This window comes from Sorex fumeus, unplaced genomic scaffold, assembly GCF_029834395.1.
Source record: "Sorex fumeus unplaced genomic scaffold, SorFum_2.1 ptg000072l, whole genome shotgun sequence".
Taxonomy (NCBI): domain Eukaryota; kingdom Metazoa; phylum Chordata; class Mammalia; order Eulipotyphla; family Soricidae; genus Sorex; species Sorex fumeus.
Genome location: NW_026606129.1, coordinates 28,265,184 through 28,280,376, shown reverse-complemented (window position 1 = coordinate 28,280,376; position 15,193 = coordinate 28,265,184). Strand labels below are relative to the sequence as shown.

At 43.0% G+C, this 15,193-nt stretch overlaps 1 protein-coding gene across 2 annotated transcripts in view; it reads right to left on the bottom strand.

Annotated features, from left to right (window-relative positions):
* Window positions 1-15,193, bottom strand: part of RARB (retinoic acid receptor beta) — a 463,175-nt gene that overhangs the window by 188,576 nt on the left and 259,406 nt on the right. The window contains exon 1 of one of the 2 annotated variants that reach the window (XM_056129877.1): window positions 1,123-1,801. The exons of the other annotated variant lie outside the window; for it this stretch is intronic. Coding sequence (XP_055985852.1) covers window positions 1,123-1,279 — 157 coding nt within the window. The 5' untranslated portion in view covers window positions 1,280-1,801. Of the gene's footprint in view, window positions 1-1,122; window positions 1,802-15,193 lie in introns of those variants that run through there. 2 annotated transcript variants of the gene reach the window in all.

Sequence of the window (15,193 nt, the reverse complement as noted above, 5' to 3'; positions counted from 1 at the left end):
AAGAAAACTCAATTTCTTCTAGTTAAACTTTGACCTCTTTGAAAACAAAGATTTAAAATGTCATTTTCAGCCTAATGCTCCAATGAATTGTCAAATAAAGTACTAAAAACATTTTGATAGATAGCTGAGCCATTTATCTAAATCACTGTCAGGTTGGTGAAGCATCCTGAGGGCTCCCACTCTAACCACCCGAAGGTGGGGTTTTTCGGGGACTTCTGGTCATTTCTCAAGGTTGCAGCCAGGCTACTGTTGATCAGATGCCTGCCTGGGCACCCTATCAGATTCAGATAACCGGAGAGTCAATAATTTTCTTCTAAAAATGGGGCTACTGCACTTATATTTCCTTTCTTTTAACCCATGTCCACATTCCTGGTTGAATTGCAAGATATAGAAATAATGGATGGCTCAGCCCAAGGGGTGTTCTTTGCCAGTAGTTTTCTAGCAAAACAGCAACTTCTTAGAGCAACAAAGTGACTCGGAGAGGTGGCAGCAGGGTCAATGCTAAGAAATATTGCCTTTCCTTAGCAAGGAAAACATTGGAGGCAGAAGCTTTAACTGGTGGTTTATGAACTTCAGGAGTAGCAGCCACCATAATTAGGTTAAATTCCTTGCAAGGAAGATGTCATATTTTAATTACTTTGGACTGTTCAAACACACGCTGCATTTATATATTTATATACATGTACATGTATATAAATATATATAAGCCTAGTCGCTAATCCAAAGGACATCAAAGTTAAATTCCTCTATGCATACATATTTTAGTAAAAACTGCACAAATGTCAAAATGCCTCACTTGAAGAATGTTTCAAAGTCCTGTGGTGACCCTCCACTTTTCTCCCCTCCCTCCACGCATATTTTAAAAACTGTTTGCAAGCAACTGTAAGGTTGGTAAAAGAGAGGAGAAGGGCTTGGGGAGGGGTGTTTGGGAAGAAAACATTTAACAGGAAATTTTCAGCAGCGCGGAATCAATATGCAAGCCAGCATATCACACCCTTTCAGCATTAAATCATTAAATCCTTTGTCTTGCTACCAATGCAGTTTGTTTCCAATGTCTTTATTGCATGCAAGAGAGACATTTTTTTTTCTTGGTAGAAGAAGGGGAAAAAAAAATAAACCTACATTGAGCAGTGTGCCGATGCTGCCATTCGGTTTGGGTCAATCCACTGAAGCATGCTTTGAGAGCTTTCTCCTGGAGCATGCAGGAAGACGGACTCGCAGTGTAGAAATCCAGGATTTGCCCGGGACTCACTGACAGAACATCCATACAGTCAAACATGATCTCCCCTGCACCGAATGTCTGCAAAAGTGCTTATCCTCTAGGTGTGGAGGCAAATGGCATAGAAAAGTCCACCCAACTCCATCAAACTCTGCCCCTTTTTTGGCACGTAGGCTGTTGGTCTTTTTCCCAGCCCCGAATCATGAATTATGACAGACAAGCCAGCTAAAAGCCTGTAATTGATCCAAATGATCATTTACCATTTTCCAGGCTTGCTCGGCCAATCCAGCCGGGGCGGGGGGTTCCCAGAAAGATTCCAAGTTCTCCTTCCAGGCAAACGCTTGCAAAAAGCCTTCCGAATGCAGTCCGGATCCTACCCCGACGGTGCCCGGACAAACCCTGCCCGGCTCGCTCGCGTCCTCGGCATCCCAGTCCTCAAACAGCGCGCATGGGGGAATTCTGGTCCCCCCTTTGGCAAAGAATAGACCCTCCTGCCTCTGAACAGCTCACTTCCTACTACTTCTGTCACAGAGAATGAAAGATTGAATTGCCTAATATATGCGAGTGAACTTTCGGTGAACCCTTCCCGGGCTGCTAACCTTCAAATGACCCAACGAGTCTGACATCACCAACTCCCAGGATTCTCACAGAGCTTAAAAACTCCCAGCAGCCCTGCAAAAGCAGACAGCCAGAGAGGCAGGCAGCTAGCGAGTGCGAGCCGGCTCTTTCTTGCCCATTTCTCACCTTTAAAAACAATGCAAGAAGTGCTTTTAAAAAAACCAACCGGGGAGGGAGGAGCCGGGGCGCCGCTCCGGGCTCACGTTGAGCGCCAACTTCTCTCCCTTTACGCCTCTTTATTTACAGCCGCCGCTTAGCCGCCTGCAAGCGCGGTTCCCCCCCCTCGCCCACCCGCCTCCCGCCCGCCCGCTTCGCCCCCAGCCCACCCTGGAAATTCCTCTCTGCGCCTCTCTGTCTGTTAAATTCCTTGTAACTTATGTATTTTTCCACGCCCGAAAAAGCACATGCATGCCTTAAACTGGAGAACCGAGAGCTGCTACCCTCTCGGGGAAGCCTGGGGCTGAGAAACTTTCCATTTGAGAGTGCTTTTCCTCTTTATCCCTCTTGCAAGTTCTGGCTGAAGGGATTGCATTTGCTTGGGGAGTGAAAATCCAGCTTTCTGGATCGACTTTTTAAAAAACAATTCTCAGGTCTACGGGAAGCATTTGAAGTGGTTCATCGTTAAGCCCCCCCCCCCCCCTGTCTCTCTGTCTCTGTCTCTGTCTCTGTCTCTCTCTCTCTCTCTCTCTCTCACACACACACACACACAGACACACACACAACACAAACCAGAAAACAACATTTCATATAGGTGTGAAAACCAAAAAACCAACCCCATCACATAGAGGTTAAGAGCTTTGTAACAGTCAGCCTGGACTCTGAGATTCTAATTCCACACCTTGCCTGCACCGCCACCCGAACAAGTATCTTAGTCTCATAGGGCCTCAGTTTCCTCATCTGTGAAATGGGGATTTAATATTACCCACTTCATGGTGCCAGAGAGACAGTATAGCAGGTGGGGTACTTGCCTTGCATGCAGGATCTGGATTCCATCCCGGCCATCCCATCAGGCTCCCTAAATCCACCAGGAGTGATCCCTGAGAGATGCTGAATGTGGCCCCCATCAGGCTCCCTAAATTCACCAGGAGTGATCCCTGAGAGATGCTGAATGTGGCCCCCACCCCCCCATAATCATGATGATTGATGATGATGATGATAACAACAACAACAACAACAACAACGTTAGTGGGTGGTTTCTGCGCAGACCCAAAAAAGGGAGGAGTGGGGGGCACACTTGTACATCTCTCAGTACATGCCCTGGAACAAATATTAATTCTGTGAGTCAGTGATTCTTTCTTTTATTTTTCCCACCGGGGGAACAGCGGCTCAGAGAGGTGAAGGCGTCCCTGTGATCACATTGCTCAGAGCCTTGATTAACTAGAACCTCAGTTCCCTGAACTCCCCGTCCCAGGGGAGAATGACATTTCCCATAGCTTAGTGCCCAGCAATGCATGGTGGTGGTCCCTCTCTTCTCGCACCCCATCCTCCCACCACATAACTAAATATATGATTTGAGAACCAGGGAAGCGTGGCTCTCTTTATATTTACCAATATTGCCCCCCAGCCCATCTGATTACTTACTGGAGTCATTTCTAGACAAAATCCCTCCTCCTTTTTTTTTTTTAATAACTCCTATATTACATGGCAATGGGGGTCGCATTTGTGGCCGCATGACACCTTATTATCTACTTCTTACTCTGGAGAACCTGCAGGCTACCGAAAGTATCCTGCCCACACGGCAGAGTCTGGCAAACTCCCCGTGGTGTATTCAATATGTCAAAAACCAGTACAATAATGGGTTTCATTCTTCTGACCTTGAAAGAGCCTCAAATCTGGCACTTTCTTAAATCTCAGGGCTAGGACGAAGGAGATGTTACTGGTGCCTGCTCGAGGAAATCGATGAATAACAGGATGACAGTGATACAGTGATACCTATATTATTTTCTCAACTAGAGGAGAGAGAAGTTTGTTAGTCAGCCTTGAAACACGAAGGACAGATGCAATATTTACAAATAAACTCAGGCTAACAGAGAATTTTAAAAAGGGAGAGAACCAAGCCACCCTGTGGCCATTTTGCACGGCTAGCTAAAAGGATGTAACGTACATCAAAGAAAGAAAACTCTAGGGAGGAATTATATTCTGGAATGCCTCTCCAGATTTTATTTCTTCACCAAAAAATGGTAGTAAGCAAGTGGGTGGGCATGAAGCATGAGGGGCAGCAGTTTCCTTGCCCTTTGTAGGGAAGAGTGTGGCCCCAGACTCCTTTAGTGGCTCTGCAGGAATGTGCATTGGCATCCAGGCCTCTAAAAGCCTATCAAGGGGAACCCCACCCCATGCTGAACTGTGGCTCTGACAGTGGAGTCGCTAAGCCACTCTCATGGTCTAACATGCAAAGTATGCATTGCACCCACTTCCCAAGTCAAAGATCCTCTTAGGAAGATACATTAACACAAATTTCAACCCACCAGGCTCAGTTCTTCCTATTAAAAAAGTCCCAGCAGTAAAAATGTTGCTGTTATGTTCCACTCTTCCATTCTGACCATCATTTTGTAATAGAATTTTATTAGATGAAACCCTGGAACTTTTTTTTTAAAGCAAGGTATATGGAGAAATTTACAAAACTCAAAACACTGTAAGAGAGCTGTAAAACTCTACAAAGTGCATTGTTCTATGTCCGTTGCCACATGGTCCACCAGACTTCACGTGTCCAAGTATTCAAATAAGGTTTGGGAAACTGGGTTCATTTTATAGCCAATAATGAAGGTAAAATAAATGTTGCTGGAGGAGAGAGAAGAAGCAACTACACTAAAGTACAGCAGGAGGAACAGAATCATAGGAGAGAAAAATGTACCACTAACAGGTATGAGTGTGCAGGTATGTTTCCCAGGCAAGGCCAGAGAACTTCCTTACTTGACATCTTTTCAAAGGGCAGGGTGCACTTGTCTTGGGGAAGTGAAAACGGAGATGGTGTCCCCAAAATTCTGTTTAGGCAAACGCCCTACCTGCTGTTCTATCACTCCAGTCCCTACTCTCAGTGTGCTCTTACACTAGAGAAACAACTTCATCTCAAAAGGGAGATGCCTGTTCCCAAATGTCTTCCTTCAGTTTTCACTACGCTGAAACAGTGTGTGTGTGTGGTGTGTTGTGTGTGTGTGGAGTGAGGTGATGGAGATGCTGAGTTTCTTGGAACAAGAAAATTTTAAATTTATAATCACCTTGGGGTCCTCTTAACTGTAGAAAAATAAACCTGGGTCTTGAAAGGAATGATTAGTATTTAAATCCTCATGAATAAAATATTATGGGTTTCTTATAATGCAACAGTATTGACTAGTCAATTCATTATTTCTCATCATGAATTAATTATGCTGATAGCAATTATTAGAGCTATTATTTCAACCCAAGTATTAATTTATTAAGCAGTCCAACAATTTAGCTTCGTGTTTCTTATCCAATCTTCATCAGTAAATTTCTGCTATTGTTATAATTTTTAAACTCTTGATCTTTCTTTCAATTCTTCATCTTAAGTAAAATTAAGAAAAGACACACAAATGAGCAGAAGTCTTTAAATGTATATCCATGTACAAAAAGGATTAATGAATAGGTAGCAGGTGAAAAATGGTCTAGCTAATTTGTTGGTAATGAAGTTTAAATGATTAAACTTCCAGTAGTTTAAACATTAATCAAACAGGAAAAGAAACCCCACCTTTCCCAAATTCCATTTTTTTATGGCTGAAAATACCATGATCTGTGTCACCTTATTTTCTTTTGTTTGATCAATGGAAAAAGAAACTCTATTCAAAGTATTCCCAACCACAAATAACAACAACAAAAAAAGCAAAAGTTTGAGACCCAAATTCATTTCATTTCAGAGTAACTGTGTATTTGTCAGTGTGACACAGCACATTTGAAACCCATAATCATAAAACAAAAATTTATAGCCAGGGTTCAGGGTCTACATCTGTTTCTCTGGTTTTTGTACAGCAATTACCCACTGGACAATCCAGAAAGAAATGCCATGAATCATACTCTGCAAACATGTTTGAACAGGAGAGTTTTGTGAGCAAAGAGCAGGAGTCTGTTCACCCGTATTGCAGCCGGCCCTGTTCAAAATGGATCAAATGCCTGAGATGTCTAAATAAAGTCTCACAGGGCCAGACAGATCCACCCCTGCACCAGGCATGTGGGATTCAGGGAGACACAGAGGTGGGGGAAGGGTGGTGACTTTTAAAAGACACCCCTGCCTCTTTCTGTACCTTTAATTTTCACCTTAATGTATTCACTTGTATTTATCCCCCAGCACACCTTGATGATCTCCTCTGAACTTAACCCACCCCCCTTTTTGGTTTACATTTTTCTTTAATTCTTTTTTAAAATTAATTAATTAATTAATTTACTTTTGGGGTCACACCGGCAATGCACACGGGTTACTCCTGGCTTTTCACTCAGGAATTACTCCTGATGGTGCTCAGGGGACCACATGGGATGCTGGGAATGAAACCCGGGTGGGCTGCGTGCAAGGCAAATGCCCTACCTACTGTACTATCACTCTAGCCCTGTTCTTTAATTCTTTTTTTAAATTGAGATTTTGTGATGTACTATACTATTAATAATGGTTCATCATGTACATAATTCCAACATCACACCCAGCACCAGTGCACCCACCTCCCTGTCACAAGGATCCCAACTCCCCTCCCTTTCAAAGCCTCCTTCTCACCCAACTCAGATGTTTGGATCAATTTTTCCATTATTTTGTCTTTGGAGCCTTGTTGCTATCTTGCTGTGTATCTGTGACCTCCACATATGAGGGAGATCCCGCTTGCTACAATTCTGTCACATTAAATGGTGAACACTAAGAGAGACCTGAGGCAGGGCTGTGTTGCCAGCACAATACAAGTACTGAGGCTTTTTCTGGACTTCCACACCCCAGGACAGGCAGACACTCTGGGTAGCCAGGAGAAGTTCAACCAGAAATCTGCACATAACACTGCAAGGTCTTTGCATCTGAACTCCTGCTAACGTACCACAAGTGTTGACCAAAGCCCAAGGATCAGCATAATGCATCTCAGGTGAAAGCACTTTCTAAACATGAACTTGCAATGGGACTTATATAACAGTGGTCTTTCTTTAAAAATAACTCTCCAACTTTTGTCACTGGGTTCTTCATTCCCTTTCTTGACTCAACTTTTTTTCTTTCTTCTTTCCTCCTTTTCCCAGGTTCTTCCGCCATGTCCCTCTACCTTGTGACTTAGAGATCTCTTTCTCCCAGGGTGCAGGACACATGGCTCTTTTCTTTCCCCACTGAGTTGTTTTCTGTAACAATCTCCATCTTTAGTTGTGTTTTTTTGTATGTTTGTTTCTGTTTTGTTTTGGGGCCACATCTGGCAATGCTCAGGGGTTATTCGTTACTCTGCACTCAGGGATCACTCTGGGGGTGCTTGTGGGACCATATGAGATGCTGGGAGTCAAACCTGGGTTGATCGTGTGCAAGGCAAATGCCCTAACCACTGTACTATCTCTCTGCCCCCTTGGTCTTTACTTTTTATGGACCATGCTCAGGGGCAATTTCTGTACTCACAAGTGACCCTTGGTGGTGCTACTGGCAGGTTATATGTGGAGCCTGGTATTCGGTTCAGATTTGGTTGCATACAAGGATCCACCTTATTGTTTGTCCAATCTTTAGCCCTGAACTCCACTTCTGCCTCTGTCTGTCTCACAAAAGCATCTGCTCAAGACCAGAATCTTTTATTGGTACTGAAACTTATGTATTACCTATCCTACTAAATGTTTCAATGTAGAGCAAAGAATTTCCACTCGTTGTTCCACTGACTGCCCCTTCTGGTGATATTCTCTTAGTCATCACTTTCACTTATAAAATTTTCAGTTTCATTAAGGAAACTTAACTGGCTATTTCCTCTTTTTTTTTCTTTTTGGGTCATACCTGGCGATGCACAGGGGTCACTCCTGGCTCTGTACTCAGGAATTACCCCTGGTGGTGCTCAGAGATGCTGAGCACCTGGAATGCTGGGAATCAAACTCGGGTTCGCCACATGCAAGGCAAATGTCCTACCCACTGTGTATTGCTCCAGCCCCTATTTCCTCTTATACCTCCACCTTCTTTATTTTGAGTTAAGTAAATTGTGGCACTGTCCTTCTGTTGTTCATTGTTGTGCTTGAGCAGGCACCAGTAATGTCTCACAACAAATTGTGAGACTTGTTGTTACTATTTTTGGCATATTGTATACGTCACAGGTGGCTTGCCAGGCGAGATACTCTCCTTAGTTTGCCGGGCTCTCTCTCTGAGAGGAGTGGAGGAATTAAACCTGCATTCAAGGCAAATGCCCTACTGGCAGTGCTATCGCTCCAGCCCATAGTTCCTCTTATTCCTCCACCTTCTTTATTTTGCGTTAAGTAACCATCCATAAAAATTTAGTTTTATCTAGAAGATATTAAATGCATTGTGTGTGTATATACACACTATCTCTATATAATCACTGTCACTGTCCTCCCATTGATCATCGATTTGTTCTAGCGGGCCCAGTAACGTCTCCATTGTGACACTTGTTACTGCGTTTTGGCATATCGAATACATCACGGGTATCTTGCCAGGCTTTGCCATGCGGGTGAGATACTCTCAGTAGCTTTCTGGGCTCTCCGAGAGGGGTGGAGGAATCGAAACTGGCTAGACCAGGCTGGCTGCGTGCAAGGCAAACACCCTACCACTGTGCTATCACTCCAGCCCATCTATATATAATATAGATTATATATACATATCTTGCATATTCACTTGAGATCTGGATAGTGATAGCCACCTGGAAAATATCTGTCTATATATTTTAGTGGGATTGTTTGTTGTCTTAATATAAAGGTCATAAAGTAAAACTCATCATTATGCAATGTTTTTAATTTGTTTCGTTTGCCAAGGCGTTGAAAATCAGATGGACTGGACTCGTAATGCGATTTGGAGACGACTGCTCGATTAGAGATGTTACTGACTGGATTCCACAGGATGTCAAAAGATCGTGTGGCCGCCCACCTATGAGATGGTCAGACTTCTTTTTCTTTTGTTTTCTTTCTTTTTTTTTTTTTTGCTTTTTGGGTTACACCCTGTGATGCACAGCGGTCACGCCTAACCCTGCACTCAGGAATTATCCCTGTTGGTGCTCAGGGAACCATATGGGATGCTGGAAATCGAACCCAGATTGGCTGCATGCAAGGCAAAGCCCTACCCGCTGTGCTATCACTCCAGCCTCCGAGATGGTCAGACCTCTTCATCAAGACCCTGAACGAACGGTTTGAGGCTCTTCGGGTTCCTGGAGTGAGCAGACGCCATTGGGATACACTAGCACATGACTGGGAAGAATGGAGACATTACTGGAGCCTGCAAGAGCAAATTGATGAGTAACAGGGTGTCAAGTGATCAAGTGATTTTTAATTTAGCCATATAACTTGAACATTCCTTTCGAACAAATGGAAGTATCTCATTTAAAACTTGAGAACAGGGGCTGGAGAAATAGTACAGCAGGTAGGACATTCACCTTGCACACGTCTGACCCAGGTTTGATTCTTGGCATTCCATAGATTTACCCAAGCACTGCCAGGAGTAATTCCTGAATGCAGAGTCAGGTGTAACCCCTGAGCATTGCTGAGTGTGAATTAAAAAAAAAAACTTGAGAAACAGAATAGTATCTCTTGACATTAATGCCCTGAAATTTATTTTTCCACTGTCCAACTACTCAGTATTCCGCTTGTTTGATTTTTCAGGGCTATAAGGAGCCCAATGAGTGGGGGCTGGAGAGAGAGCACAGAAGAGAGGAAGTTTGCCTTGCACACAGCCAGTCCAGATTTAACCCTCAGTATCATATATGGTTGCCCAAACACAACCAGGAGTGAATCCTGAGCACAAAGGCAGGATTAAGATCTGAGTACCCCGGGTATGCAACCCCCCCGCCAATACATAAATAAAAATAAAAGAATCCCAGTGGATGTGTAAATCAAAATGCATGCTGTATAGAATCATAACTGGCCAAATTACCAGGTCAAAGATAATAAAGATTTTAAAAAATTTAATGATCTCACAATATGGCAATCTAAATTGGTTGCCCAATTATAACTCTTTGTTTTGTTCTAAAAGAGATATTTTTGAACAATGGTTTCTGAATAGGACTGAAGGAAATATTTTGCGCCTTATAGTCTATGTAGTTTCTGTTACAACTACTCAATCTGTCTTACGCAGTGACGTTTGACCTTCCCATACCTGTGATCTGGCACCTTCTGGGAAGTGGTTGAAACTCACTAGCAAGAAGCCAAGGAATATATAATATATAATTCATTTATATATGGGGGCTTTGGTGTGCTTCCTAAAGCTACTTATCAAACCTGCAACAGAATGGGGTTGACCCACGAGTTATGTCTATTTGTCCACATTAATTTTAAACCAAAATTTTGCCATTTAACCAAATTCTAGGTAGCTCTATCTTTATAAACCCAAGGGACACATTGGGACACAAAAGATACATTGAGCATTCAGCTAATGCTTCTTATGGTCTCTTTTAAAGATTTGACTGGGTTCCAATTTGAGTCCCACATGAAGACTAATATGACTCTTTTATTATATGATTTCAGCCAGCATCTATCCTTCTCTCCTGACTCATAATTACCCTGCATTCCTATTTCGCTCTCTTCACCTCCTTCTTAAATAAGGGATGTGGATTACATCTCTCCTTCGTGTGAGACTTCTGTGTTCTTTCTCCTCCAAATCAAATCCACTTTTAAGTGCATTGTTTCCAATAGCCCCTCCCTACTTATTGAAAAGATGAATAACATGGCAACAGTTCCTCATCCTAAATATGTCAACTGACACTACCATGTTCCAGCCTACCCACTATGTCCCTACATTATTCTGCCAGAATGTTTTTTTCTGTCTCATCTCAATACATCTTCCGCTGAGCTAAGATTAGATGACAGTGCTAGTAGAATAGCAAGATCCTTGTCAAAGATGGAAAGAAACACAAAGACTCTAAGTGTGCTTTGCAATTATTTCATGTTACTATTTTAATAAAGGATAATGTCTATAACTGAGAGGCCTACCTTAATTCCTAGTTCAGCACCTCACATTTTGAGATCATATGTATGAACAAGATATTAGTGGGCTCTTAAATGGCACTGTTTAAATTAATTAAAATTCAATACAATTAAAAACGTTGCTTCTCAATCATGCTAGCTGAATTTCAAGTATTCAAAAGTCAGATTTGGTTAGTGACAACCACGGAAGTAGGTCGGCATAGCTACCAAACATTTCTATTTGTGCAGAAAGTTCTGGAGTACTGTGCTCTAGAAAGTCACTTCAGTGAGCAGAGAGGCACAACATGGTGTGTGGGTCCATAAAGTGTGGACCCCCAGACCCGGTATGACTCTCAGCCTTGCCTCTTACTGGACTTAACCAACCTCTACCTGCCTTAAGTTCATCACGAATGGTTTCCACACTAAAAGGATGTGGTCCTTAATTAAATAAGGTAATAATAATATTACGTTATTAAATAAGGTAATACAGGTAAAATGGTGCTAAGAACCCTGTTTGAGATCAAAGAAATGCTTTAAAAATGCTAGTGGAATGTTTACCTGGAGAAAGCACATTCAGGAGCACGCGGCACAAGAGTTATTTAAAGGCAGCTGCTAGCAGGTGCAAGGAAACGTCTGTCAGAACACTATTTTTTTTTCTTTTTGTTTTGGTGCCACACCTGTCTGTCCTCAGATCTTACTCCTGGCTTTGTGCTCGGGGACCACTCCTGACGGTGCTCTGGGGACCATATACAGAGCCAGGGATCAAACTGAAGATGGCCATAGGCAAGTGTCTTCACCCCTGTTCTATCTCTCAGGACATTGCTGCTGGTGGAGGATCCCCATGTGGCTTATGCAAAGTGGGGAGGAGAAAGGCAGAAGTCTTTTTTCTCTTTTTGGGTCACACCCAGCGATGCACAGGGGTTATTCCTGGCTCTGCACTCAGAAATTACCCCTGGCGGTGCTCAGGGGGACCATATGGGATGCTAGGTATCAAACCTGGGTCAGCCGTGTGCAAGGCAAACACCCTACCTGCTGTGCTATCACTTCAGCCCCCAAAGGGCAGCGATCTTGAAAAAGAAATCAATCTCCCGCTTTTCTCTACCCACCTCTGTCACCCCGGGGAAGCACCTGGAAGATTCTGGACCCATGAAAGCCAGCTACGAGCCCCTGCACATAGCGTGCTCGGGTCCTGCCAGCCCTGAGAAGCAGCCGTCAAGTTTGAAGTCTACTTGTTCAGTGCGGGAGATGATCTCGGTCCTAATCTTACCCATGGATTTCAGTTGGTTGCCTTTCTCTTAGAGAAAAGAATTTCAATTTGAGACAAACAGGGAAGTATAGCAAATTTATGGGGGAATAATGGGAATGGAGGGGAGAGATAAGTTACGATAATGCATCCAAGAGAGAACATGGACTTCTCCAGAGCCGAGAGCCAGTGAACATCACAACATTAAAGTATGATTAAAATACACATCACAAGACGGGAGACATAGGGAACATGTGAAAGCAACATGTGCCTGCAGCAAGGGCACAGATAACCACATAAATGCACACCTTTCCCTCTGCCAAGTTCGTTTACATTCACTTTTTCTAAACTTCCCTGCCCCCCTCGGGAAGTTTGGAGCACTTGATGTTCTTTGATATTCTTCACCTTGCCTTTGTTCCATGAGTGGAGCCCCTTCTCCCAGGAAGCCTCCTGTATCGGAGGCCTTGGAATTCTGCAATTCTGCTTTGCAGCGGTTTTACAGGCTCCTAAGATAGGTCCTTAGAGTAAAAAAAAGGCCATGCCCTCAGTCAGGTTCGTGTTTCAGAGACAGTTTTCCCCTAACATATAATACCGTGCCTTCTCCCCTACCATCTTCCTGCCTACAACATTGTCTTTTAAGTTATTTTGTCATAATCTCATTCTTTTCTCCTCCTCCTTCTCCGTCGTCTTCTTCTTCTTCTTCTTATTCTTTTTTTTCTTTTTGGGTCACACCTGGCAATGCACAGGGGTTACTCCTGGCTTATGCACTTAGCAATTACTCCTGGTGGTGCTCAGGGGACCATATGGGATGCTGGGAATCGAACCCGGGTTGGCTGCGTGCAAGGCAAACGCCCTACCCGCTGTGCTATCACTCCAGCCCCTCTTCCTCTTTTTCTTCCTCCTCCTCTTCCTCCTCCTCTTCCTCCTCTTCCTCCTCCTCCTCCTCCTTCTCCTCCTCTTCCTCCTCCTCCTCCTCCTTCTCCTCCTCCTCCTCCTCCTCCTCCTCCTCCTTCTCCTCCTCTTCCTCCTCCTCCTCCTCCTTCTCCTCCTCCTCCTCCTCCTCCTCTTCCTCCTTCTTTTGAATTTTAAACTCTTCCCACTCTACCCCACCTGGTGCTTAGGTACTCTGGAGGTGCTCTGGGGACCATGTGGTACAGGGAATTGGCCTCATGCAAGGCAAGTGTCCTAATCCCCACACCATCTCTCCAGCACACCTTTTCAATCTTTTCTTTTTCTCCCAACACTGTCTCCTTCCTTCTATCTGTTCAATGTAATGATTCACTTCGTACCTGTTTCTGTACCCATCTAACCAACCATCCCTTTACCCTTTTATTTATTCATCCATTTATTGGTCCATCTACCTATATATTCTCTATTTACCCATCAATGTTATCAGTCATTGTGGACCCACGATAAGGCTAGAGAGAGTAGGGATTTTAGCAATAAGAAGAGTGGAAAAGCAAATTCTGAGAGTATGTATGAATGCGTATTTCTCTAGACTCCCTGAACAGGCTTCCCTGATGTGATGTGTTGGTAGAAATAAGGTCAAAGGCATTGGCCACGGGAGATTTCAATTAAACAGGTTTGATAAATCAGGTTGTGGCTGGGAGCTCCTTAGATCTAACACTGATCTTTAAGAGCATCCCAGGATTTGAAATGCTAATGAAGTTGACTTCCATTAGTAAAACAAAAGTTTCTGACTCTGAGGAAAAGGCTAAAGACCCTCAAGGAATTTCCATTAGATTCTACCGGGAACGGGATGTAAAAAGTAGCAAATACATCAGAGAGGCATTTGGGGAGGGAGTGAAGTTTAAATTCATCCTTGTGTCTGTCACAGCAAAAAGGCAAAATAAAAAGTTCAGTGTGATTGAGTGGAAATTGTGAGGGCAACACAAAGCCAAGTTAAAAAAAAATCTCTAACTGGAGTATCACACCACTTTTGATGGGGTTTAAAGTAGAAGGCAGCCAATCTTAGGGGGAAATACATTTATACAGATATATATATGTATATATATATTTCTGAATATATATATGTATATGCACTCAAGGCACTCAAGACACAACCTTTAACAACATGTTACTAATCCCTTATAGAAGGTCTTAATGGCTTCTGGGTGAAATACAACAATCTTCACACACTTTCTCTAAGAAATCGTTTTTGGGATCATTTTTAGCGGATTATTCATAACAAGCAATACAAAACAAATTATTTTGGTTCTGCTTTGGGGGACAGGGTTTTGGGGTTAGGGATAGAAACATCCGAAATACGGTGGTGGGAAGGTGTAATGGTGGTGGGATTGATGTTCAACTATTAGATGTAATCAAATACTGTGAACAACTTTATAAAAATAAAGTTAAAAAAATCTGTAACATTTCTGTTGGGGAAACTGGGGAAATGTGTAATTAAGTATATTAAACACACACACAGTGTGAAAACAGTATAAATGCTTTAGATGAAAAAAAAAGTTTTGTCTCTCCTTTCAAACTGCAGAGTACAAACATCTACTTTAATCACTGTATCATTGTATCACTGTCATCCCGTTGTTCATCAATTTACTCGAGCGGGCACCAGTAATGTCTCCATCCGTCCCAGGCCTGAGATTTTAGCAGCCTCTCCTTACTCGTCTTTCCCAACGCTGCCATACTGGAGGCTCTTTCAGGGTCAGGGGAATGAGATCTGTTATTGTTACTGTTTTTGGCATATCAAGTACACCATGGGTAGCTTGCCAGGCTCTACTTCAATACCTCTCAATATCTACCTCAATGTAAGACTTGGGAAACTTGTTTTGAGAGAACATTGTGGTGACTTTGACAATGAGGGTCTTTTTTTTACATTTTGGCAAATGTTTGCTTACTTGTGTTATATTTTTCAAAAGGCAACATTTTGAAAACATAAGGCAACACAGAAGCATGGAAGGGCAAGAACGCAGCTCCTTTCTATTTTGTAAATAATTTCTTTGCAATTCTATGACTTCACATGCAGGACTACCTAGCAAAAATTACCTGTTTGGAGTAGAAACAACTGATCTGCATTTTAATCATGGTCTTAGTAC